This window comes from Octodon degus, unplaced genomic scaffold (assembly GCF_000260255.1).
Source record: "Octodon degus isolate 3935 unplaced genomic scaffold, OctDeg1.0 scaffold00216, whole genome shotgun sequence".
In the NCBI taxonomy this organism is placed as follows: domain Eukaryota; kingdom Metazoa; phylum Chordata; class Mammalia; order Rodentia; family Octodontidae; genus Octodon; species Octodon degus.
The window spans coordinates 169,955-196,028 of record NW_004524792.1 but is presented as its reverse complement, the minus strand read 5'-3'; the positions used below and the strand labels follow the sequence as shown (position 1 = coordinate 196,028).

At 53.2% G+C, this 26,074-nt stretch overlaps 1 protein-coding gene across 1 annotated transcript in view; it reads right to left on the bottom strand.

Annotated features, from left to right (window-relative positions):
- The window catches only part of Piezo2 (piezo type mechanosensitive ion channel component 2), a 181,586-nt gene that overhangs the window by 18,072 nt on the left and 137,440 nt on the right, over positions 1 to 26,074 (bottom strand). Inside the window, exons 34-43 of the mRNA XM_023705295.1 lie at positions 22,813 to 22,979; positions 21,510 to 21,676; positions 16,382 to 16,549; positions 13,915 to 14,340; positions 13,105 to 13,363; positions 11,187 to 11,369; positions 9,729 to 9,981; positions 8,777 to 8,909; positions 7,947 to 8,094; positions 7,653 to 7,867 (exon numbers count right to left, since the gene is read on the bottom strand). Coding sequence (XP_023561063.1) covers positions 7,653 to 7,867; positions 7,947 to 8,094; positions 8,777 to 8,909; positions 9,729 to 9,981; positions 11,187 to 11,369; positions 13,105 to 13,363; positions 13,915 to 14,340; positions 16,382 to 16,549; positions 21,510 to 21,676; positions 22,813 to 22,979 — 2,119 coding nt within the window. The remainder of the gene's footprint in view (positions 1 to 7,652; positions 7,868 to 7,946; positions 8,095 to 8,776; positions 8,910 to 9,728; positions 9,982 to 11,186; positions 11,370 to 13,104; positions 13,364 to 13,914; positions 14,341 to 16,381; positions 16,550 to 21,509; positions 21,677 to 22,812; positions 22,980 to 26,074) is intronic.

The window sequence follows — 26,074 nt, the reverse complement described above, 5'->3', positions numbered from 1 at the left end:
TATTTTGTATATACAGATACAAAATGGTCCTTCATTTATATCCCCTTTTTTTGTTTAGTTTTGTCAGAGATGGGTGTTCTATTGCCATTTAAATATTGTAGGTGTGTGAATTCAGCAAAATAATCCAATATAGTCCAGTAGTTCATAATAGTAGTGGGTTATCCATAGGACTGGCAATGTCAGAAGTTGTTGACTTGAGCCTTTTACAATTCAGCAGATTAATATGACTTTACTGTTTTTGTTGTTGTTGTTTGCGGAACCAGGGATTGAACTCATGCCCTTGTACTTGCCAGGGAAGCGCCTATTTCACTGTGAACTCAGGTTCTTGCACTTGCCAGGCAAACTATGCACCTTTAAAGACAGAAAATTATAAGATTCGAACAGGACCTGACTCCCCTGCTTTCCATGGGGACACTACTCTCTGTGGAACTCAGCTAAGTAACCAGTGCTGTCACAAGTAAGCACAGGAAAGGAGAGGGGACAGGACAAGAAAGCTTGTGGGTTCCAGGACATCTGGAGACACGAGACATTTACATTGGACACCTCAAAGACTGCCCACTGAGGGGCAAGGCAGCCACCGAACGTTGACCCCGGATGTTCATGAAAATCTCCCCACCGACTGCCCCGGCTTCTCCCCATCCCTGTAAGAGAGACACATGCCTCTCGGCTCCCGCCGCTTGCCTGCACCCAGGCACAATGAATCCCTCTCCATGTTGCTTTCCAAACCCGGACTGTGGTCTGTTTCCAAGGCATGTTCCTCGAGACACCAGTCCTTTCTCTGAAGATCCTGCCCACCTGTGGAAAGCTGTCCTCTGTCACCTGATGGCCTTCTGGAAACATGTTATCAGCAGAGCTGGTCTTTGTGCAGCATGTGAAGAGACCCAGAGTGCCGCATGGCGCCCAAGGGCTCCCTCGCCGAGCCAGCGGCTCCCTAAGCACTGCGCCTGGAGATCGTCTGCAAAGAAGGCCGCGCTCTGGAAACCTTCTCGGGCGTGATAAGCGCAGTGTCGTCTTGCCTGGGTCTTTGGTACACTCAGTGCGCATTTTGAAAAGCACGAAGACTTTGACACAGTGACACTTCGGTGTCCTCGTCTTTGTCAGCATTTGGAGCTCCACTTGGAATCTATTATACAGTGTATTACTCTGTGTTCACTGTGCGTTTCTCACCAACTTTTAATTTTACTGCTTTTTAAAACTGAAAATCATGCCTTTCGGCGGGGAAGCAGCAGTCCGCGGTGCCAGGGAGCGGGCTGGGCCGCTGGCTGGGCACGGCAACCGCGGCTGTGTGGAAGCTCAGGCCTGCCCTGCCTGTGTGCAGCAAGTGTCCGCACTGGTTCAGTCCTTTGCTTCACGTGGAGTAAGGAGGGCGCCAAATTCAGGCAGCTGCAGGGCAGGACCCCAATGTCTTTGGGCCCAGTAGTGGTCCTGGCTGCCACTGCCTCTGAGGATGCCCACTGGCTGCACCCGCTTATGTCATTCATTTCCTTCTTGCAGGAAGTCCAGGAGAAATAATGCTTTTGCTTTGAAGACTCAAACACTCCTCTTTCCTCCTCCGTGGTCCCACTCTGTGGCCCCAGAGGTGACCAGTCTCTACATTTCCTGATGTCCTCAGTACTCCCAACTTGACTGGGCCATGGTGGCTTCAGAGGCATGGGGCAGGGGAGATGAAGACGTATGTCCCCAGACACTGGCTGGCCACCCGCATGGAGTTCCCTCACTCTACCTGCCCGGGGCTGGGCAGACTTTTAAAGATCGGATGGATCTGCCCTTGTTGTCTCACATCAGGAAGGCAGATTTAATAGCAATATGGGAGGGCTGGGGACGCAGCTTGCCCAGAGAGCTTGTGCCTAGCATGTGATCGGCTCTGGGTTTAAGCTTTGACTCAATCAACTGATCAAGATTGTGGGGGCAAGAAAAACTGGTAAAGTCACACTCTTCACTGAGTAGTGGATGTGCCCCTGGCCAACTTGCTTCCTCCTTTGTGTCCAGTTTCCTCGGGCTACAAGGAGGAGCGATGTAACCAGTGTCCTTATGCATGACAGCAGGCGGCACGAACACTGCCGATCACACGCCTGTCGCGGCCAACACACTCCAGGTGACTCGTTGTCCTTTACCATGCAGTCCACAAAGAAACAGAAAAATGTTCACAGAGAAACGCAGGCTGGAAAACTCAGCTGAGCCCCTTCCTGTTCCAGCTTTACTGAGGCAGAGAGTACAGGAACAGATTTGAGGCCCATGAGTGACCAAGTGCTGGATTTTTCTTAGGTCATACCCCTGAAAGCAGTAGTAGTCAAGACAACGAATGTGTACATCACCCTGAAATGTGCTCACACCGGACAGTCCTCGGGAGCATCTGTCCTCCTCCTCCTCCTCTTCCTCGTCCTCCTCCCCTCCTGGCTCCCCACACAGGCATTCCTGAGGGCCTGCTGTCATTGTGGCTTCGTCTGCCTTTCTTTTTTCTTGCTTGCTTGCTTGCTTTCCTGGGAACTGAGCTCAGACCTTGCACTTGCCAGGCAGGTGCTGGTCCTGAGCTAAATCCTCGGCCCCCGCATTTTGTAAAATAATATGAGTGCAACCTGAGCCTTGTGCTCCCTCATAACTGCTCTGAGATTCACTCACCTCATTGTGTGGCCACAACTCTTGGCTTTGAGCTGAGCCACATTCCAGGTGGGCATGTCCTAAAATGCACCTAGCCACGTGCCTCTCCTTCCTGGTAGGGATGGCTGCCCAGAACGCTGTATGACCTCGCTGAGAACATCTGGGTGTGGGCACAGGCTTGCATGTCCACACAACACACGAAGGGGTCACGTGGGAGTGAGTGGAAGCTCTTAGATGACTGGACTGCGCCCCAGGACTGCACTGCGCCCTTCCCAGCGTGTCAGCTGGTCTGTACAGACACTGGCAGGAGCACTCGCAAGGGCGGGGGAGGGACTGAACCACGATGCCAGTGGGGGATGGTCTCATGGAGTGATGAGAAATGACACTGTCGAGGGCATGCTGGTGGAGAGCACAGACAGCTAGCTGATCAGCCCTCCACATCTTGCTAAGTTTTGCCCAATACGGCCCAGCTAGGCTGGTGTGCTAGGAATGGCATTAGCTGGGGCTCAAAGGTAAAAGCCAAGGAGGCAGAGACACCTCTGTGGCTGCGGTGTGCTGCTCACTACACTGTGCCTGGAGCCAACACTGGCTGTCCCCGGGTGGGCTGTGCTTGCTCACACTGGCAGGACACCTGCTTCACCTGCTGCCCTGCCCTGGACAACGAAGGGAGGTGAATAAGCCACGCACGATTCTGAGCACCACGGGCGGGGTCTTCACTCAGCGATCAACAAACATGTATCCAGTGTCCACTCTGGACTAGTGAGCGCTTCTCAAGCTCTCAGGTAAAGGACCAGATATTTATTCTACTTATTTTTTTTCCAATTGCAGTAAACAAAAACTTTTATAAAATATAAGAAGTGTGATCTTCCTGTGAGCAGCCTTAGGTGACCTGTGAAAATGGTTCGCTACTCTCTCGACCCAGAAAACCCCGCAAAATCATGCAAATCAAGAGGCTCAAATCTTCACGTTCACTTTAAGAGCACGCGTGAAACTGCCTGGCCACCAAGGGTATGCACATCCGAAAGGCCACCAAGTATCTCAAGGATGCCACATTACAGAAGCAATGTGGTACTGGCGTTACAGTGGTGGAGTTGGTAGGTGCGCCCAGGCCAAACAGTGGGGCTGGACACAGGGTTGGTGGCCCAGAAAGAGTGCCGAAGTTTTGCTGCACATACATAAAAACACAGAGAATAATGCTGAGCTTAAGGGTTTAGGTGTAGATTCTCTGGTTATTGAACACATCCAGGTGAACAAAGCACCCAAGACGCGCCGCCGTACTTATAGAGCTCATGGCCGGATTAATCCATACACGAGCTCCCCTGCCATACTGAGATGATCCTTACTGAAAAGGAACAAATTGTTCCCAAACCAGAAGAGGAAGTTGCACAGAAGAAAAAGATATCCCAGATGCAAAAATTTATGGCACGGGAATAAATTAAGCATAAAATAAATGCAAATAAAATTCAAAAAATATATAAGAAGCATGATCCTTAGAAAATGAAGACAAAATATAATCAAATTTTAAGATGCTAGATTCAGAAGACAAAAATTAATGTTTCTGTTGAGAGTTGCCACCAAGGCTTCTAGGACAGTGGCGGCAAATCCATGGCAGGTGTGCTGCCGCCCACTTCTGTTACCACAGAAAGTCCTGACAGGATCGCCATCACTGTTCTAGAAGCCTGTCCTTCCTTTCTGACGGCCTCTCATCATCGCACCCACAGCAAACACTTCAGGAGCTGCCACTCATCTCAGGCCACGCCGAGACCAGCCCTGCAGAGGCGTCTGCTCCATGCCAGGAGGAGCGGAGAAGCAGCCTGTTACAGCTGAGACCTGGAGCTGGCCCCAGGAGTTGACCCTCAGGAGGCGGAGCCTGGAGGCAGGAAGTGAGGTCACAGGGATGGGGACACACCCCTTCATGTCTGTTCCCTGAGCAGCTTTATTCTGTGACATGCCCTGGCCATGATGTTCTGCCAGGGTCCATGGATATACTTCTGAAGCCATCAGTTAAAATACACTTTCCCTCTGAGGTAAGCTGATTACCTCAGATATTTTGTCATCATGACAGAAAGCTGATTAACATGAATACCTTAGTCTCAAGTTGTCTAGAGTTTATTAGAAGAGAGAAATAATGAAGCTGAAAATCATAGTAAGTAAGTTACTGGACTGACAGCACATCTAGAACCCAGAGGAAGGAACTCTCACGCAGACTGTGATGTCAGAGGAGGTTTCCTACAAGGGGTGGCCCAGAAGACTTCACAATGCAGGTCACCCGTCAGCTACATGGATCACGGTAGGAAGACACTGCAGCAGAGCTCAGAGACGTGGAAGAAAATAGCTCAAGGGCACACTGCAAGTGTTAAATGATTCCATGCCAAGTTTGAAGAGGATAAAGGTCCCATTTGTACCATGCAGTATGGATTGAGCATGAGGCAGTGTGGGTGTGGTGTGGGTCAGGTAAGGAAGGCGCCGAGTGAAAGCACCTGGCTGGGTACGCAGACCAGGGCCTCGGGAGGTGGGGCCTGGAGGCAGGAGGGCTGCACTGCACTGCAGCCAGCTCCTGCTCCGCTCTGACCCACAGGCGTTGCTGCTCTGCCACTCCCCTCAACAGCCTGGTAGAACAATGTGTTAGAAAGAAGCACAGCCCCCAAGCTGAGGCTGGCTCAAAGGACTCTGAGAATGCCATCTAGGTCTAAGAGCTGGAGGTGGAGCAGTTAGTCCTGGGTTATCCACGTGGGCCTAAGTCAATCAGTGTCCTGAAAGGGAGACCTGAGGATGGAGGACTGGTCAGAGTTATGCCACCAGAACAGGACAAGGCAATCATCACTGGCTTTGGAGAGGAGGGAAGGGGCCACAAGCAGAGGGATGTGGGTAGCCTCTAGGAGATATAGAAGGGCAGGCTCTGTCCCACCTTGACTTTAGCTCACTGAGCCCCTGTCAGAATGCTGACCACAGAACCTTAAAATGGTAAATTTATGTTGGTTTACACCATTGGGTTTGCAGTAATTTCTTGAGACAGTAATAGGACACTAATACCAGCAGATGACCAAGCTGTTTGGCTATCATTTGACCTTGCTGAAGGCACCCTGATGGCCACAGTACAATCTCTGTGGGTTCCTGTGGAGACATGGCAAAGACCCAGGCTCTGTGGGATGAGAGAGCCAGCTCTGCCCACACTGTACAGTGAAGGACCGGGCTGGGCTTCTTTAATACTGGATGAACGGACAGGTAGTTCCCACATGGGAGGGAAACCCAAGGCCTGAGAGTGGGGCTGGGTCTAGCGCCACCACGTGGAGTGGGCTGGGGAGAGCACTCCTCCCCATGGCGCCCAGCTGTCCTAACCTAGAGAAAGAAACTGGGAAGTTCTGTGATGACTGGTGGAGAGTGTCTTTTACTGGTTGCTTTGATTTATCAGAAAATATCTCTAAATTTACCATTTGGCTACCTTGAGGTTTACACTTGGTTTATTTCTGATTTAAGGGACAGATATAGTATCTGTAGATTCAATATCTGTAGAGCATATTTATAATTATTTTAAAGGCTAACAAGACTGACAACATCCTCATGAAGAAATTCAGATACTTGTACAAACAGCTGCCTTAATCTGAATTACTCTTATAATCTAAGCCATGAAGTATGATAAAAATATACAGTGAATATTCACATCAAAAATTATTACCATAAAAGACATTGCCATTAATTCCTTTCATGATTCTTGCACTTTCTGGGAACTCACATCGTTGTTCTTGCCACTTTCTGGAGAGTTCTGGAAGTCTTTGCTGAGACTGACCGAAACGATGGTGAATGTGTGCACACAGCCGCAAGGAGCTCCTGCTGCGTGACGGTGCCCTCACCCCTGAGCAGCGGCTCTGGCTCTGTGTGGCTTCAGCCTCTTCCCCTGGATCAAAATTATCATGAAAGGCACACAGTTTGGGTCCATTCAGGCCCTCGAGGCAGCCACGGCAGCACAACTCAGGAAAGAGGCTTCCAGAGTTGCTCCAGAAAGTGGCAAGAAGATAGGACGCATGTGTTTGAAGCGGAGTGAGGACGTGGGGTGGACTGGTGGCAGTGTGTCTTCTGCTGTAATACATTTAAGGAAGCAACCTGAGCATTCACCATGTATTTTAAGCACGCCTCATACACTCATTCCCATTGTGAGATGCAGGATGGAGATGCTTCTGGGCTTTGGGTGCTTTCCGGTAACAATCCTTTATTTCCTGAGTTCTGCTACAGCCTCGGGATCATTTTCCTATTTCTTTTTCCCATTAAGATATTTACATCACATCAGTTGTTCTTCAGAATCAGTGATTCCTATATTACTGAATCCAGGTACTAGGTTTGCACGTGAAGCACGACCTCGGGCACAGGGCTGATGTGGGTGGAAGCATGGGTGGGGTGGCCCCTTGGGAGCAGGGACGCTGGGCCGAGATCCAAGGGCAAGGACTGGACAGAGCCCGCGGGAGGGGGTCAGTGGGGAGGCCGCGGCTGGGGGAAGCAGCCCTGCTCTGGGCCCGGGGAAGACCGCAGCCACCAGCTTCCCCACTGAGCATCAGGCACCACCGTCATCCCACTCACCCCGACCCTCAAGTCACTTCAGCTAGCAGCAGCTGCTGTGTGGACAGAGTCACGCATGGGTGAGGGTCCCCCTCTTTCATATGATATGGAAACTATAGCCCCCAGCTCCTGCCCTGCGTCTCTTCTGCCAGTTAATAGCCTCGACGCCTCAGCACCATCTGGGGCCCTCTCTACCCAACCGTGTGCCCATGCCCTCTTTCCAGGTCCTCTCCAAGCCAATGGTACCGCAATCATGAAGGCTGTGGCTTCTCTGACTCTGAAAACCGTTTCTACAAACTCAGATGAAAGCCAGCTAAGCTACTCTGGGGAATCCATTTCCACTGCGCATTTGCTGATGTAGTGTAGATTCCTGCCCCTGCCTGCAGCCAGGTGGCCAACAGTGGATGGGCCACATGTGGACGGTTCACCCAGGAACGCACTTACAACAAGGTCCTTGGGAGTCGACCTGTAGGGGGCGCTGTGTCCTGGCCCGAGATGCTCACCTCTCTGTGACCCCAGGCAGGATGAAGAACATCCAGAAGTGAATTCCAAACACAAGGATGACCTGGAAAATGACCTTGCCCAGCACAGTCTTCCTGAGGTAGAGCGCGCGGTCCACCACCATGGTGCCAAACTGGATGAGGACCATGACCAGGAATGGCCCAGGGACCTGGTCCTCAGACAGCGAGGAGGTGATGTCTGCCGCTGCAGAATGTTTCTGTGGAGAAGAACGTGGGCTGGTGCCGAGCGGCCTCTCCCAGGATGAAAGGCTGTGGCTGGCCGACACCCCTACCTACCCCAAAGGCCCAGAACCCAAAGACGATGATGACGAAGTCCACAGTGTCGGCCAGGAACATGAGCACATACACGTCGGTCACAGCGCTGTAGTCCGGGTGGATGAGGTTGTAGAAGAACTGCTTGATGGGCACGTAGATCTGCAGAGTCCTGTAAGACAGAGAGCCAAGGGCGCTGGACGAGGGGCAGGCGCGCGGGGAGCGCGGAGCGCTGGCTCTGGCCCTGCTCTGGGCTCCACCTCCCCCGCTGGCACAGGACTGCCTCTTGGAGACTCCGCTGCACTGTCCCTGTGGCCTGAGGCTGCTGTACGCTGCAGAGCTGGTGCCAGTGGGAGGGTGGGTTGGGGATGGCCCTCGGAACATGGGGTACAGACTGGGGGTGCTAAGGCATCTTGCTTTTGTCTTGTTCCGGTCCCAACCTTCCCCATGTAGCCTCCTAGCCCTGGCTTGTCTCTCCGGCCCACTCTGCCTCCCCACACACCTCGCTCCGGGCATCACCAGCTTGGACAGTGACTGCAGGCCCAAACCCACAGACCTGCCTTCAGGGTGGCCTGAATGGGTGGGCGGAACTGTGCGCATCTGGCTGTGCCCTCAGGGCCCTTTCTGCCCACCAGGCTGGGTGGCAAGCACACCTGGGACCTGCCCTGCAAGCCCTGGAGCCCTTCACCTGCTCTGTCCATTGGGAAGGGTGCAAATATGAAAGCCACTGTGCTGCTGGAAAACGATCTTCAGGAGCAGCGCAACCATGGCGGTTTTAGCCCACCCAAAACCAGATGGTCCTGGCCACTGGCCCGAGGGCGAGGGCTTGACACTTCCGACAGCTGTGTACTCACTTCCGGATGGTGAAGTCCTTGGCCTGGACCAGGTGCTCCTGCAGCTTCTTCATGTACAGCTCCCTCCTGCTGGGCTGCTTCACACTCAGGATGCTGCCGCCCTTCTGGCTGCTGTTCCGGGTGCTCGTGCTGCCTGGAGGGGCCAGGGCATGAAGATGCTCAGGGCAGGGTGGGGCTTGCCAGCAGGGCCCCCAGGGCCCAGGGCACTGCTTGGGGAGGCCTGGCCAGGCAGCCGCGTGTGGGCAAAGATGCGCCCAGTATTTAAGGATCTGTCCTCTCAGCTCCACCTTCTCATGAGAGGACCTCTGGGCTTCACCAGCTCTGTCTGGTGTTCCTAACACTTGTCCCAGGAAGAAGCACTTCAAAGAACAGCTTTTACTGCACCAAGTAAAGTCAGCTTCTCCTGAGGGGTGTGAGGCCCATGCCTTTTGTCATAGCTTGATTTCTCCAACTACATAAGGAGCGGAACCTGGCCTCCCCAAAACTGGCCCTGGATGGACATGCATAGGTGTATGGAGGGCTCTGGACGTCAGACTCAGACACAAAGCAGGGCGTCACTTCCTGTCTGTCTGTCAGGGGTCTGCGTGAGTGAAGAATCACCAAGCAGCTCTGGGGGCCTCTGGACTGCGTGGCTGAGAGTTCCCACTGCCTATGCTGAATCCATTTTCAAACTGAGCTGTGACTGAGGGCACCAGGGCTGCACCAGGAGCACTGTGGACACTTTCCCGTGCCTAAAGCCTGCACGGCTCCTGGGGTGCGCCAGCCCTGCTCACAGGGACTCGCAGCCCTGTCCTGGGATGGAATCAGCTGTTCCCAGCGGAGGCAGGATTGGCCCTTGCGCAGCCCTCTTCTCCTGGCGCAGTTTCTGTCTCTTGCCGCTCCCAGGGCCTCCTCTCCCCACATCCTGGCACCACCAGAATTGCTCAGGCCCAAGATGCAGCGGGACACACACCTCTTTTGGACCTGTTCGAGGAAAAGCTGGATCCTGGGGAACCTGGCGAGCTACAGCTCGAGCGCTTCCTGTGCACAGCCGCGGGTGGCTCAGGGAAGGTCACGTGCACCGACTCTACTGAGGCGGCCAGGTTGATGGACTTGAGCGAGTCCGCGGAGTCTCTCCTGCTGTGACTGAGGGACAGCTCTGCGTCAGAGTCCTCCTTGTCTGTGCTGCTGTCCACGACTTCATCCTCATCCCACAAACCATGGCACTGGACAGGAGGAAGGGACAGTGAGACCACTGCTGTGTGAGGGACAGCTGGCTCTGTGCCCCTCAGTATCACGGCCTACAAGCCATCCCTCCAGACTGGGAACAAGGGCGGGATGCAATGGAGGGAGAATCAACTATGTAAGGAGGCAGGGCTGCGTGCACGGCCCGGCAGAAGCCGAGCTGGGTGGGAACGGGCAACACTTGGCTGACGGGGGTGGACATGGCTGCTCCCCAGGAACGGCCTTTCCAGACCCGAGTACGTGTACCAGGACAGCGTCCACAGCTATCGCAGAGGAACAACGTCATCAGCTCAGGACAAAGCTGTGAGGCTTGTCCTTGGGCAGCACTGGCTCTGTGTGTGACAAGGCTGCTGGGCTTCTGCAGAGCCTGCTCCAGGACATGGGGCAGCAGGCCCAGCAAGCTCCATGGGGCTCGCTGTTGTGAGCATACGGTCAGGCTATGGCCTACGTCCTGGGCCTCCTGGGCCTTGTTATTAGGGGGCTGGAGCTCCCTGTGACTCAGAACAATCAGTTGACCAGAGACAAAGTCACAGCCCTGTGTATGTGTGTGTGTGTGTGTGTGTGTGTGTTGACTAATGCCATGGTCTGTACTCAAAAAGAACCTGGGGACTGGGAAAGACACTGGTTAAAATATTTTTGACAAGAACACAAGGTTAAGGCAAGAGGAGAGGGCAGTGGTGAAAGGAGGCAGAAAGACGGCTGCGCAGCCCTTGTCACGCTGCCCCTGGAGAGGAGCATGTGTTTTGAGCTGAGTCCATAGTTCTCGCAAGTGCTGAGAAAGACAGAGCCTGGGACCTGTGCTGAGTCCTCCTGGGAAAGGTGACCACAGTGTGCATGAGCTCACCAAGGCACAGCTGTGCCCCCCCCCACCTGCTTTCCAATAACCCCCATACACACACACACACACACACACACACACACACACACTCAGCAAGCACTTGGGCTTCCTGCTGCTGGAAGAGCGCAGCAGCAGCAGTCACCCAGAATCAAGAGGCCATGTTCTCCAGCCACGTGCAGCCCGACCCTAGACAGGGGTGGGAAGATGCTGCCTGGCCTCGCAGAAATGCCAGAGGGGAGGGGAGGGTTGGAGCTCTACCCAAGAGCCTGATGCCCAGGCCCCTGGGGTGCTGCCCAACTAAGCTGCCTCCTCCGAGGGAGCCACCCGTTGCCCGTGGCACCCCAGTACCTTCAGGATGGAGCGGTGGAAGAAGAGTGCCAGGAGCTGGATGAGGTCGTAGAGCACGTAGCCCTCCTTCTTCTCCACTCCGATGATATTTGGGGGGTGGTACGGCTTGTCCTTGTAGATCTCCACGTTCTTGTTCCAGGGGAAGAATCCAAACTGGAAGAAGTACTTCACTACGATTGCCACCTGCAGAGGGGTGCAGAGGGCAGAAGCATGTCCTCTGCTCTTGGGACTAGGGTTCTAGAACAATGCCATCAAGGTTCTGGAAACACCCGCCTTGGGTACAGGAACACACACAGCGATGTGTAATGAGAACTATGACCCCAGGATCACAACACTCATCACCAGGCGAGATCTCAGTGTCACGAGTGTCTCACAGACAAGGCAGGGCACCAGAGGGCTCAGCACCACCTAACCAACATTACTTCCACCATTTTAGAGGAATTAATTAATTAGCGTTATTCCGCTACGAAGACACAGCAGCCATGAGCAGCTGAGCCAAGCACACCCATGTTTCTGCGTCGCTCCTGGCTTTGACCAGGGCTCCTCTTGGGCCAGATGCGGCGCACAGGCTTCCACCTCCCTTCCTCGCATCTGCCACCACAGCTTCGAGCCACTGAGCAATACAAACAACTGTTTTCTCCCTGTTTCTCTTCTCATCTCTGCAGTGAAAGTTTATTTTTATTTGTTTATTTATTTATTGTGGTAGCAGGGATTGAACTCAGGACCTTGCACTTGCCAGGCAAATGCTTATTCTACTGAGCTAGACGCTGGCCCTGCAATGATAGTTTAAACTGCAGAGTGAATTAGCTTCAGCCTAAGTTCCTACTTACTTTTTGGGAGAACCCGGGGCTTTCACAGTGAGCTTCGTCTCCAGCCCCGTTTTTACTTATTTTTATTTTAAGGAAGGGTCCTGCTGAGTTGCTGGGCTTGAACATGAGCCCCTCCTGCCTTAGCCTTCCAGAGTGCTAGGACTTCCTGTGTGAGCCACTGGGCCTGGCTAACATAGCCCGTTTCTATTTTTAAGATGAAAGCTCTGTAAGTACTTGTTCCCTCTTCCATTCTCGGTGCCGCCTCACCCCCACCCCAGATGCAGAAGGGTGTTTGATAGACGCCCTGCCCTAAGAGGGCTGGGGAGCCCGTGAGGCGGCTGAGCAAGGCACAGCACTGCGACAGCAGGTCCCTCAGCCGTGCAGCGCCGACCTCGGATCCTCCCTGCGTTGGCTCCAGCTGAACATGCTGCGGGTTGCTCTCACGCCACAGCCCAGCACCTCCAGGCTCTGACCCCTTCTGTCCTGGGAACCAAGCTGCCAGATTCAGGGCGGTGCCCATGACCGAGAAGACCTGAGCTCAAGGCAGGGAGGACCTCTCCAGGAGAGCACAGCAGGACCCCAGTAGCGCCCGGCAGGCTGGGAAATTCGGCCCCTTTCCCACATGGGGTGTGGCCTTTTCTTTTTTAAACTGTGTTGGTACAGGGTCTCACTACACAGCTCCCATTCTTAGTGATTCTCCTGTTTTCAGCCTCCGCAGTGCTGGGATTACAAGCATGCACTACCCCGCTCGGTCTCAATGGCCCACTTAGCACGCTCGGGGGCGGGGCCAGCGTGGGGCAGGGCCAGAGTGGCCTGCGGTGCTGGGGGTCGAACCTAGGTCGTTGCGCTTGCCTAAGCAGGCGCTTAGTCCATTGAGCCATCTCCCCGCCCTTGGCATTGCCTTTTCTGTCCCTCAGATTTTCTGTGTCCAGGAGGGACCCTGCCTGTGTGTCCAAGCTGGCCTGCGCCCTAGGCCCGCAGCTCTGCTCTGCAAGGGTGGATCCTGCTGGGCTGGCGCCGGCTTCGCCAGGTCCTCCGGCCTCTCAGCGCACCTTCCCGAGCCATCCCCTCCCATCCTGTGGGAACGCAGGCCCAGGGGCGCTGCTGACCTCGGTGTAGATGATGGCCATCATCCAGAAGCGCCGGCTGGGCCTGGGCACGGACAGCATGGCCCACAGGAAAATGAGGATGGGCAGCAGCAGGGTGATCATGGAGGCTGAGACCATGTGGTTGAGGATGATCACGAAGTAGCACACCATCTCGGAGCGCGCCACCAGCGTGTTGTACATGGCGTAGAACAGCAGCAGGAAGCGCGGCTGGCCCACGTAGAACCGCTCGGACTCCTCCAGCTCATCGTCCCGGAACATCCTGCCAACACAGAGGGCCAGCTGAGGCTCCTGCCGGCCTCGGCCCCTCCTGCGGCGCCCCGGCCCCGCCTCTCTGAGCGCACATCCACTGCACACGACCCTCTCCCAGGCGGCCTCGGAGCTCCTGTCTGAAATGTGTGGGGCGGGCGTGCTTCGGATTTGGGGTATCTACAGATGTGGAATGCGCATGCGTAATAAGGCATCCTGCATTTGGAACCCATCTAAACGCAAAACTCATTTGTGGGTCCTGTTTGCTTTATCTACACACCCCGAAGGTGATGTCTTGCAGCTGAAGACAAGATGAAGCTTCCTGGCATTAGATCTCGCATTTCTGACACCAGCCAGTGCTCAAAGGGCAGATTTGGAATCTCTTTGAGCCAGGATTTGGGGCGTGGGGGAATGGCTTCAGGAATCAGGGCTGCAGCCGGGGCTCAGGGTGACCGCCAGCCTTGCTCGCTCTGTCACGCAGGTGCCCAAGTGCGCCTTGGTGGCCCGGGGGTGCCCTTCTCACGCACACCCTTCCCAGTGCGTCGCACACGGTCTGGCTCTTACTTGTTGAGCAGCAGCTCGCTGGCTGTCAGCTCGTGGGTCAGGGGCGGCAGCAAGCTGGACTCGAGCTTGTCGGTGCGGCTATCGTCGGGACTAACCACCATGTGGTTCTTGGCACCAGCGCCGTCCTGCGAGCCGAAGGACAAGTGCTCGAAGCTGACCGCCTTGCTGTAGGAGGGCGGGGCCTCCACGTCCCCATCGTCCGTGGAGACCTGCGGCAGCTCATCCTCATCCTCATCCTCATCCTCGTCCTCAGGGCAGAGGCCGGTCTCTGCAGCCCCCACAGCCTCCGCAGCCTCTATTCCGTACTCCTCCTCCTGGTCCTCCGCCTGCATGCCAACCGTCTCCTCCTCCACCTCGGCCTCCACCTCCTCAATAGTCTCTGTGGTCCCCTGGCGGGAGTACAGCGTGGTGCACTGTGTGGGCTCACTGTGGGAACAGAGGACCAGGCCCTGGCTCAGGCCCCGCACAGCCCGGACTCTCCAGGTCCCGAGCCACTGCCCAGACCCCCCTCCCCCCATGAACTTCCAGGCTCATGGGAAGGAAACGTTCTGTGAGGCCGCGCTGCATTTGCCCGACCTTTCAGGATTGTCATCCCTGAGGTGCGGAAACTACAAGGTCCAGATGCCTTGAGAGCAATGTCACCGCAGAGTCCCAGAGCCAGGAGCAAACCGGCCCCTGCAGACTCCACGCAGAGCCGCCGCATGCACCTGCAGATGCACATGGCAGCTGACCAGGGTCGCTGCAGCTCTAAGCAGAGCCTGCCACAGGAGTGGGATGGGTCTCAGAATCTCAGGGAGATGCGGTCTACTGCAATCCTGCCTCCCAGGGATTGAACGCTGGCTGAACTAAGCAATGACCCTTAAGAATCACCCTCTGACTTTTTCCTCTTTGTTTTCTACTGCTTTACCTTTTTCTTGCTGGTGTGCAGCACACTGGACTGATTTGCTCCACTCCTGGGCATGCAGCCCTTTCTTGAGTCCTCCTCCTTTCTCAGCGCTGCCACCCCTCCCCAGTGCCACCTTTCCTTCCCCGAGCCATCTTCTTGGCTGCAGGCTGCACCTGGGGTCACCTGCCCACACCTCTGCTGGCCTTAGCCTCTCTTCTGTTTCTCTGCCCTTGCCAGTGTTCCCTGTGTTTTCCTGCACCACCATCTGAGCCTTGTTTTTCTCAAGCACAAGCAGCAGAGACTGGAAATGGGAGCACAGCAGCCACGCCCCCAGACTCATGGTCTGGTGCAAAGGGGGACAGCAGTTTCCAGGCAGCGCCTGAACGCTCCCTGCTGGCTGGAGGGTGCGTGGGCTGTGGGCTCTGTGGGTCCTGGAGTTCCTGACGCATGGATCAAGCGCATCTGTCCCTCCACTGCCTGCAGCCTGGACAGCCAGTGAGTGAAGAACAAAGCGTTTGCAGAGCACACGGGCACCTCGGGCCTGAATGGCCGAGCCCTGCTGGCCTACTGGGGTTGAGTTCCCAGGGCTCAGCCTCAGTGTGCAGGAAGCCAACCCTGAACGGCCTGGCAAAGGACACCTCAAGGGACAGGGCCTCCTGGGAAGCCGCAGCATTGACCCCGGCCTGGTGGGAGATTTCCGACGCTTGGTGCTAGCTCCCTGCCAGGCACAGCTTCCTGGAGAGCTGGAAGCCACCAGGGGCTCAGCCACTGCGGCTCCACTTGAAGCTCGTGCCCTCCAGAGGGCCACCCAGAGAGCACTCACCTGCTCAAGGGGCTGGCTTCGGGCCCCCATGTGCAGGAGGGAGGGCAGCCGGTGAGGCCGCTGCACCCACCAAGTGGCCCTGCGCACTATTCTCAGAAAACACGAAGAGGGGGTTGGGTTCAAGTGCAGAGAATTTTCTTTCTAAGTGATTACTGTTTTACAGTAGGATTTAATGAGTAGACTTAAGCCCAGTATAATTTTTTTATAAGTAAAACAAGTGATAGTCTCAAAAGTGACATAGTCTAATGCATAATACCAATTCTTTTCAGAAGCCAGGGGTAAAATATATGCTAACTTCTACGCTACTTTTGTACGTGAAGTGTGCTCTCCATAGAGTTATCATTTATCTGATAGTAACGTAAGGCAGATTTTTACTTTTTACCACTCTGTATTTTTTGGCATAATCATGAAGAAACTTTTTTTCCTGTGTGCGGTCCTTCAAAAACTCAAAGCCCAAAGCAGGAAGCAGGTTTATGACTTTGAAAATGGAACGCGTGAAATATTTTAAGGACCAAGTTTATGACAGGATTTTTAAGCAGTCTCTAACAGACAAAAACTAAGGAGGGATCGGGTTCCCAGAGAGCTGTCCTGGGGACGACCGTGTCTCCGAGAGGCCAGTAGTGATGCTGCGCTTAGTCATGCAAACTCTAAAACAAAGATGAAAACCAGAACGACACACACCAGGGGACTGATATGGGCAGTGACATCCAGACAAAGAAGGGGACGAGATACAGAACAAAGCATGCATGATTAAGCACCTGGACACTAAGCTGCCACTGTCAGCGGATGAGGAGGACATGTCCATGCTGAGCATTTTACGGAGCCGAGGCCGCGAGCGCTCGCTCGTTTTGGGCACAGGGTCTGGTCCGTCTAAGTCATCAAGGGTGGACTGCCTTGAAAACAGCGTGGTGGCTTCAGTGTAGCAGCTAGCAGCGCAAACAGTCACAGAGACACAGAGTTAGCGGCGCTGGTACAAAGTCACACGTAGATCATGGGTTGACACCCTGCCATGCAACAATCACACACAACACCATGAGAGTGCCAGCCCGCGGCTGCCTGGGGACAGGGAAGACCCGTCTGGCTGCACAGTAAAATGCAGGACTGTAGCTTGAGTAAGCATTGGCTCTAATAAGCCATCCCATGGCCCCACTTGATGGGACAAGGACACAGGCCAGCAACGAGGCCCGCGGGTTCTCGAGAGGCACAGTGCATTCAGTTTTGCAATGACCGTTTTTTTTGTGTGTGGAACCGGGGATTGAACTCAGGCCCCTGTGCTTGCCAGGGAAGCGCTTATTCTACTGAGTCGTCTCCCTGGCCCTCAATGACCGTTTTATAAGTGAAGAGAAGGGGCCGGGGAGATGGCTCAGTAGGATAAGTGCTTGACTGGCAAACGCAAGGATCTGAGTTCAATCCCCAGTTCCGCAAAAAAAAAAAAAAAAAAAAAAGTGAAGAGAAATATGCTTTCTTTAGAACTGCAGCACTGAGCTCACCGAGGGCATTTAGAAGTCCAATTGCATGAGCAGAAATAACTGCTCATAGAATTTGCATAAAGTTTTTTCTTTTTTTAATACTGTCTTGCAACCGCAAGAGGAGAATCTTTGGAGTGACCCAAGCAACGGGTCTTCCATCCTCCTTTTAAATGACAATCAGCTACATCAAACCAGGGGCCTTGGACGAGATGAGATGCTGATTTGATATGCAGCTGGTTATTAACTAATATCGAAAAATGAAATAAAATGCTACAAAGAAAAAAAATTACAAGGCAATTCTAGCAATGCCAGATTCTTTTTGTCTGTTAATGTTTTGTTTTACCTAATGTTTGTTTCAGATTGTGGATTAGGTCTTGGTGGGGGCTGCTGGAGAGAGAACTGTGGGCCAGTCTTCATCTCTGGGTAGGTACACAGCTGACGAGGGCCGAGGAGAGCCACACGGTACCCCATAGCATGCATGGGGACTTCTTAGGTGGCATATTTCAAATGGTGACCATCCCTTTCAGATCTGGGAAAGTGCCTCAAAATGTAACTACTCCATTTCAGCTGACACAGCAGCTCCAAAAGAGTGGATACTGGCTGATTTCATAAGTCAACCACTAAAAATCAAGTTTGCACTTTTACATCTGGATTGGAAGGAAATCAGGACAATTCCATCCCAGGAAAAACAGATCCATTTGTCAGCTTCCTGACTCGAGCCTCATTATGCCTGCTGGACAGCCAAGATGCATGGCAGGAACTGGACTGCGCACTAGCTCAGCAGTGTCTTGGTTCCCAGTGGGGAGGGGATGTTAGGTTGTCCAGGCCCAGCTTCCACAGCTGGAATCACCCTGGAGAAGACCTCCACCTCTTGGGCTGTCACCCTGCATCCCTGAGGAGCAATTATTCTCTAGAGGCCAGAATGTTTCTCAAGTAGAGAAGCTGAGGGGTGTGGCTAGCCGATACATCAGGTGCAAGACCTGTAACTCACGGAGCCCAGCAAACCACACTGACTTGGGTCTCCCCTTTTTTTTAGGTTAACAATTTAATCAAAATACAGTAAAAACAAATCAGAATAGGTCTCGTTTTCTACTAAATTTACTTACTGACTAGACATTTTATAATTTGGGGAATATTTGGACAGCATTTGCTTAAAAGCAACCCATGAGTTGAAATATCAAATTTAAGTATCTCCTAACTCATAATTCTTGACAGCAGGTGTTGTTTTATATTTATAAGTTTGGGTCAGGTTTTATTATAATCAGTCTTTCTTTTTCTTTTCCTCCTAAATTTTAATTCATTGTATTTAGTTAATTCTTAGTTGAATATATTATACATTGTTATGCAGGTAACAATCATTATTACCTGTGCTACTTTATGGATGACTTTTTTTTTGTACTTAGGACAGGGTGGACAGGGTGGACAGGGTTTCACTGCATAGATCGGACTTGTAGTGGTCCTCCTGTTTACAGCCTCCCAAGTGCTGGGATTACAGGCGTGGACCACCACGCCCAGTCTCAGTTGCTGTCTCATCGTGCCCCAGGGGCGGGGCTGCCACGGCAGGCCCTGCGTTGGCCTAAGCAAGCGCTTTAATCCATTGAGCTATGGATGATTATTTTCAATGTACTAGTATTTTTTTCTATTCCTTCAACTCTGCTTCATTTGGAAGCAGCTGCTTTCAAGCCAAGCTCACGAGGATGTCCAGGAGATGTGGGAAACCCTTCAAATCTTTTTTTTTGTATTTATGTGCATCTTATGCCTTCGCAAATTAGTGCATAGCTTCATGCAGTTCCAAAAGGCTCATGTTACCAATCATTGTCAATGTCTTAACAAGTGAAGGAGGGCTCTGTCATTTATTCCCCCTTTCCCTTGTTATATTCTTGGATCCAGGTAACAACCACAACAAAAATCTCTCTATTATGATACCAGACAAGAAAGGAAGTTCTTATAAAGGCATTTGAGGAGAGATTATAAATTACATTATGGGGCAGGCAGCAAAGCTGCCATGGCATGACAGCGGAGCAGTAGGCTCTGCATGCATGGAGTCATTCTTCACTGTGTGGGAGAAGGTCATTCCAGATAAACACGAACATGACTTGCAGTTAAGTTCACCAGAGCTTCTGGAATTTTGCATTTTAAAAATACAGCTTGTATTATACTCAGTCCAATTCCATACACATGGAGCAGCCCTGGGCAGAGCTGGGGGGCAGCTGGACATTGGTAAAAGTTAAACAGACAATGAATGAATGGAGAATGAGTGGATGTATGGATGGACTGGTGGATGGGTGGATGGATGGATGGATCAATGGATGGATGGGTGGATGGGTGGAACCTCATCTAGAAAATTTCTATGGAGAAACTAAACATTTCTCTCATCCTGTCATTCCTGTTTTTTGAAAAATGGTTGTAGGTGCTACATGTTCTTGTTTTGTGGAGCTGGGGATGGAACCCAGGACCCCTGCAGCAGCTCTGTGAGGGTTGGGTTTGGAAAATTTCCCCACTGTCCCTCCATTCTCCCTGGAGCTGGGAGGCAGCGCTGGTCAGCATGTGCATGCACAATACACAGCGACACACCTGTCCTCACCCTGTCACATACACCTGTGCCCTAGATTGATTGCAGTAAGAACAAACTTAGGAAAACTGGCAGCTTTCATGGAAGACAGTAAGCTCAGAGGAAATAAAAGCCCCAGAGTTAGCAATGGCAGACCCTACGTAGCCTGTGCGGAGAAAATCAAGTTCTGCTTTCAAAATGTTACATTGCAGGCTGCTTTCTGGAGGCCAAAGTGGTGCTGCAAGCGCCCAATTGAAGGATGGGAAGCAAAAGCCTAAAAGGCAAATCCACATCGGTGGGGAAATCTGTGGGCTGGCCTCGGAGCGCTGAAAGGCTCCTGTTCTAAGAGTCTCCGCTTCTCACCACAATACACAAAGGCTGAAACACCGGTGTGTGACTTCAGATCTACAAGCAAGCAGTGATTATTCCCCAATTAAGTGAAGCTGCATTCTCTCTTATTATCTCTGGAAAACTTTTAAAAACTACTTACTCTGAGAGGACAAGAAGGAAAATACCTGTGCGGCTCTACTTGCACTGAAATTGCGTATACATCTGTCTAAGCATGCGTAAGTATGGTTTTAAAAATAAAACTAATTTAGCATGTATAATGTTTAAAAACTTAAATATTTATGTACTTGAATATCTTTTCATACCAATAAATATGGACCTGCATCAATAGATAAGTACTGAGTAGTAAAAAACTAGGCCAAATCCGAGATGCTCAGGAGAGTAATTCAGCAAGTCAGAAGAGCACCTCCACCGCAGTTTCAGGGTGCAGATGAGGTAGTCTTAGTGCCCCCCTGTGCCTGAATACACTGTGATTGGGGGAGAACTGCCCAAGGCTGCAGGGACCGTGGAGCAGCTGGGGGCCCTCAGCGGGGATGGAAGTGGTACCTCCCCATAGCTGGCGTCAGAGAGGCCACAGCCTTGTCGTCCTGACACTCAGGGCACGACCTTGACTCTGAGCCCTGGGTTTGGCATCATAGGTGTTCGTACTATGTTTGAAGAAAAAATAAAAGCATGGTGTCCCAGGGATGCAGTTCTGGACACATCAGATGGCAAAAAGACCTGACTGTAGCCAGGTGACCGTCCAGGGCAGAGCAGGTTCCCTCCTAAGGCCAAGACTTCATCTCTAACTCCTGAGCCAGCTTGCAGCAGCTGCCACGCTGCAAGGAACCCTGCAGCTTCTCTGGAACCGGAACCCAGCGGCCTGAGGTGGGGGACACAGAGACCACCCAATGCAGCACATCTCTGGGCTCCTGAACGTGGGGCCAACAGAGCCAGGTGCCTGTGGGGCATGGGCTGCTAGCCATGTGGCTTTCATGACTCTTAGCCATGTGGCTTTTAGAATGTGTCTTAACCTCTTTGTGACCCATTCTTTGGCTGAAAAGGAGACAGGAGGACCACTTGCACCTGGAAGGATTGCTGAGGACAGAGGAGGTAGCCCCGGGCTGTGTTCTGTGCTGGCCTGGCTGGGCCTCTCTCTCCAGATCACAAGGGAAGGAGCTGACAGGATCAGCTCCAAAATGTTTACTCTAAAATTCTCACAGCAATGATTCAGGATAGGAAAGATGAAACAGAGGCGGAAGAGCCCTGTGAAAGCTGCCTTCGCAGAGCAGCCACATGGAAGGCAGGGAAGGTGTGAGCCTGGGGCAGGCAGGGACCCTGTCATTTCCCTCGAGCTTGGGAGTATGTCTTGGGCCTGAGAAGCATGCGAGTCTCCATCGCTCACCACTTTCATCCGCTCATGTGGGTGGGGCCGCCCTGCAAAGGCCTGTAACGTTCACCCATCCATTCACTTCTCTCCGATGGTGTCCACCTCATTCACCTTGGGCAACTGGCAACTGGTGCTGAGAGAGGAAGTACCTGGAGATGCTGTCATGGGAATCCAAGCTGTCCATCCTGTGGGCCGGCGGGGCCCCGGGGCCAGCTCTGGGCTGAGCCTCGATGGTGTCCAGGCCCGACTCCCGGGAGAGGTTCATGATGTGGTTCTGGTAGTACATGTGGATGCTCTCGCGTGTCGGGACATTGCCCTGCAGAGAAGGGGACAAGGTGCCGTGGTTCCTCCGGAGCACCTGCCTACTTTCAGGACCCCGGCCTGTCAGAGGGAGGGCCTTGCTGGGTTGCTCAGTCTGGACTGAAATCTGCTCACGCATGGCCATTAACGCCATACAGTGTCACAGGGCAGTTCTGATGAGCCCGTTCTCAGCGGGGGCAGTTTCACCAAGTCATAGTAAGCATTCCAGAAATGGACTATTATTTCTAAATGTAGTCTATAAATCATGTGGGACTACTGTGTATTTTGTTGCTCTACATGTAGCTTTACCTTCCCTGTGAGGAGTTTCAGATAAAGCTATAATCCTTCACAGGGTACATCTGTGTTGTACACCTGTAAACTCCGGTGAGAGGTGGGGAGAGAATGAAGAAAGGAGCCATTTTACCAGAACCCTGCACAAGTGTGTGTGTGTGTGTGTGTGCGTGCGTGCGTGCGTGCGTGTGCATGCACAAACGTGTGGCTGGTATTTGATTACTTAATTCTGAGGCTGGAATAGACCTAAATATCCAGAAAAGGCAAAGGGCTTCTACAACAACTGCCTGAAAAAGAGCATTCTGTCTTATTTGACTCAGGATTTTAGGTCCAGCTTGGGCACTGCTGGTTTGAAAATGCAAACTGCTCTGGAGTTAGAAACTCCTGGTATGGCAACAGACATGGGACTTCTCCACCTCGCCGCTGTGCAGCTGCAGGCAGACTGTGGATGCACTAAATTACTGCATGGGATCAGCTCAGCCCTGTGCACTAAGCGTGCATGACTTTGTAGGTCACCTCACCTGGGGCATCTCACTACATACGAATATTCTAAAATCTAAAAAAAGCAGGTCTGAAATATTTCTGCACTCACACATTTTGGAGGAGGAACACAAACCCTGCACATTAGCTCTGAGCTTCCTGCTGCTCAGTGCCGAGGGTGGCATCCAGGGCCTGCCTGCCGAGCGCCTTTATTTTGAGACCTGGTCTCTTTCACTAAGTTGGTAAGTTGCCCAGGTTGCACTTGGACTTGAGATCTTCCTGCCTCATCCTCCCAGAGTGTGGCTCAGGGGCGCACACCACCCTTTCCAGCTGGCAGTCTTCCACACATGAGGGGAGTGAGAAGCATCGCCGCAGTGCTACCTTCTTGATCTCTCGGGTTAGCATGCACCTCTCGATCCGCAGCACCATGGAGATGTCGATATGCTCCCTGGAGATGGAGTTGAGCCACGTGGTGAAGCTGTCCACAGTGGCCAGGAACAGGACCCAGGTAAACTTCACGATGTTAAAGATCCGCTTGATGATGTTGTCTAGGAGGAAAGGACACAGCGCCATCTCAGGGGAGGGGACACCATCCCGATGCGGCCATCTGGACCCGTGGAGAGGTTTCACCAAAGCCGTGACCTGGCTGGGGACTGCGGGACAGGAAGCTACCCATGGCGGTGGCAGAACTAAAACGAAACCAATATCAACTTTGTAATGTTTGACCCGTGGGGTCCAAGACAGCATCTCTCATACCCCTGGGAAACAGGTGCCCACACAACAGAGCGCTCAGATGCGCGAGGCCCTCACGCAAAATGGTCTAGGCTTCCAAAGCACTTAACAGACACTGCTGATCTGTCAGTAGGGTCCAGAGGACCCAGCCTGCCTCCTGCAAGGTCAAGACATGCGAAGAGTGGTCACACAGGTCACTTAGGGAATAGCGACAGAGAAGTCTGTGCAGGTTCAGCCAGATGCAATGTTTGGCCGAATCCGAGGACTACACAGCCCGCCCTGTGGAGGGCCAGCTGTGACTGGTCTACTAAAAGCAGAGACTGAACCCAAAATCATAGACCCTGCCTGTTATCACCACAAGGGCAGGGGGTCCGTGTCTGGCTGCCTGGTCCTGTAGCTTATCATTTGTTTTCTATTCTTAAGATTGTTATGGGAAAAGATTTAGCTCATTCATTCAAACTTTAGTGCTTCTTGCTAGTTTTCAAACACTTTAAAGCTATTTTTAAGGAGCTCGATACACTGAGTAAGCATCTGTCTACCTGTGCCACCAAACTGTTTCCGTCGTATTTATGAGACTGAGCTGTGTTGCCCTCTCCCTTCCTGGCCTGAGAGCCCTTCCTGGGGGGCCTCGCCGAGGCTGGGAGCCCTGGGAGCCCGGCAAGGGAGACAGCTGCCACCCTGCAGTTGAGCCCAGGACCCCACTGTGTGCACAGCACCGACAGCACAACATCTGCCTCTCCGGGGCACTGAGATTTACGTGAGTCCTTGGGTCACTGATAAAGGCCTCAAGAGGTCCCACGGCTGTGACGTCAGCTTTAGGAATGTTACAGAGCTGTTAAAACTGAGACCCTGTCATTTGCTACAAGATGGGTGAATGTAGATGGCATCGTGTTTAATGAAATAAGCTGAACTGCTGAACCCTTAGAAGCACAGCCTGGGCAGGCTCCTGGCTGGGAGCTGGGGAGGCTGTGAAGTGGGCTCATGGGTCCAAGTGTGTGGCCTGGAACGCAAGCGTACGCACAGCAAGGGAATCAGGGAGTTGCTCCTGCACTGTGTCCTGCAAACGAGACACAGAAGCCTGTAGGTGCCCCCAGCACACGTGCACACACGAGAATGGCTGTGGTGCATTCATGTCTGGGGCAGCGTGATCCTTCCAATCACTCGGGACGGCTCACCCACTGCACCTTAGCACCGGACAACAGGGGAGCCTGAGGGCAGAGTGGCCCCCACATCAGTGCTCCCTCTCCCCGGCCTGTGCGGTGGCACTGGTCACCAGCTGTGCAAAGGACCCAGGCTGCTGGCCTGTTCCCTGGTCTGGAGATATCAGACAGCCCTGGGGCTCCCTCCTGCTCTCTATCCAAGGAGTGCACCAGACCGGAAGTCCACTGGTGACGGAAGCAGAATTTGCCCCGGGCCAGGTCATTGGCAGAGCTTTCTCAAGCTCAGCCTCACCCTCCTCCAGGGCAAAGCAGTGCAGATGTTTAGTTGCAAATGTCACAGCCTCTGCAGGTTTCCGCTGGGCCAGGTGGGACAGACAAGGTGTGACTGTCCTGTCTATAAGGTGAGGGCAGAGGCTGCCTGGGGAGGAGGTTGGTTCCTGCCCATGCGAGAACTGTGGATGCAGCAGGCCTATGGGACAGAGCCCCTGTTGGGGAGGGTGGCAGAGGGGGCTCCTAGAGACAGGGGTGAGAAGGAAGGGAGAGGGTGCTGTGGGTGAGGCAGGAAACAGGGAGGACCAGGCAGGGGAGCCGAAGGCTGGCTCTGAGACTCCTGGGAAGAGGCCTGTGCAGGAGGCCGCACCCTTGGGACTTTGTCCCCAGGCTAGGTTACAGCCTTTGGCTGCTTTACCTAGACAAGGAAAGGGTCTTTGCCCGGGGGCTCGGGTACACCTTCAGTACACCCGGCAGGGCCTCGCTTTTGATGGCTTTTCCTCTGTTTCATAATTATTTCCTACTAGTGGTGAGGATGAACCTATTTCACAGTTTTCTCATGGCGAACCTGACACAAGTGAACATCACTGTCTTTCAGATGTGACCTGCATGCACTCGAACACCCCGGGGAGCCTGCACTCACAGGGGAATTGGGGTTTTAATTTTACTGTATTTAACCACAGGGGCAGTGAGGCAGAGCGACAAAGAACACAGGCTTACGGGTCAGATGCCCTGGATTTAAATCCCAGTCCATGGCTTTGCAGATGTGTATGGCTGGAGAGGTCAGAAAAAAGTCCTCTCTGGCTCAGCTTCCTTTTTTGTTAAATGAGGAAGACCACTGGGGGTGCTCAATGAGCTAAGGTGGCTGCAGTATGTGGGAAAAAGCCGGCCTCAAGCTGCCACACAGTTAGACCACCAAGTGGACGGGGCTTCGCAGGGGGCATAGGACCCACGGGCCCAGGAGGGGGGCAGTGTCACAGCCCTGCTGTGAGGGAGGGGACAGCACAACAGCAGCCCAGTTCCATCCCAGACAGCAATGTGGTGTCCTGCCTGGCCGGCTGGTGGACGGTGCAGCATCGCTAGCAACTGCACGCAGCTGCAGGGAGGCCTTGGCGTGGGTTTGCTTCTGTCTTCCTTCCTTCCTGGAAGCCAGCATTTGCAAGCCCTGTTGGCACCGGCACTGCCCACAGCTGGCCACTGAGGTCTGTACCTGTCACTTGGGAGCCCCATTAGAGCAGTTTCTCTGCCCCAGGGGCCCCAACGCTTGGCCTCCTCCTGGGCTGGTCTCGGGCCCTGGCCTTCCCAGGCCCTGCCTCCACTCTCCTCTCTTTCGGCCCCCTTTCTCTGCATTTTTCAGCAGTAGCTGACTGTGTAGTTCAAAAGAGGATTTCAAGTGTTCTCAGAAAAAAGAAATGACACTGGTGGAGGTGTCCAGGATGTTGATTTTCCTAACACACAGTAGACATGGATGGGGACACACT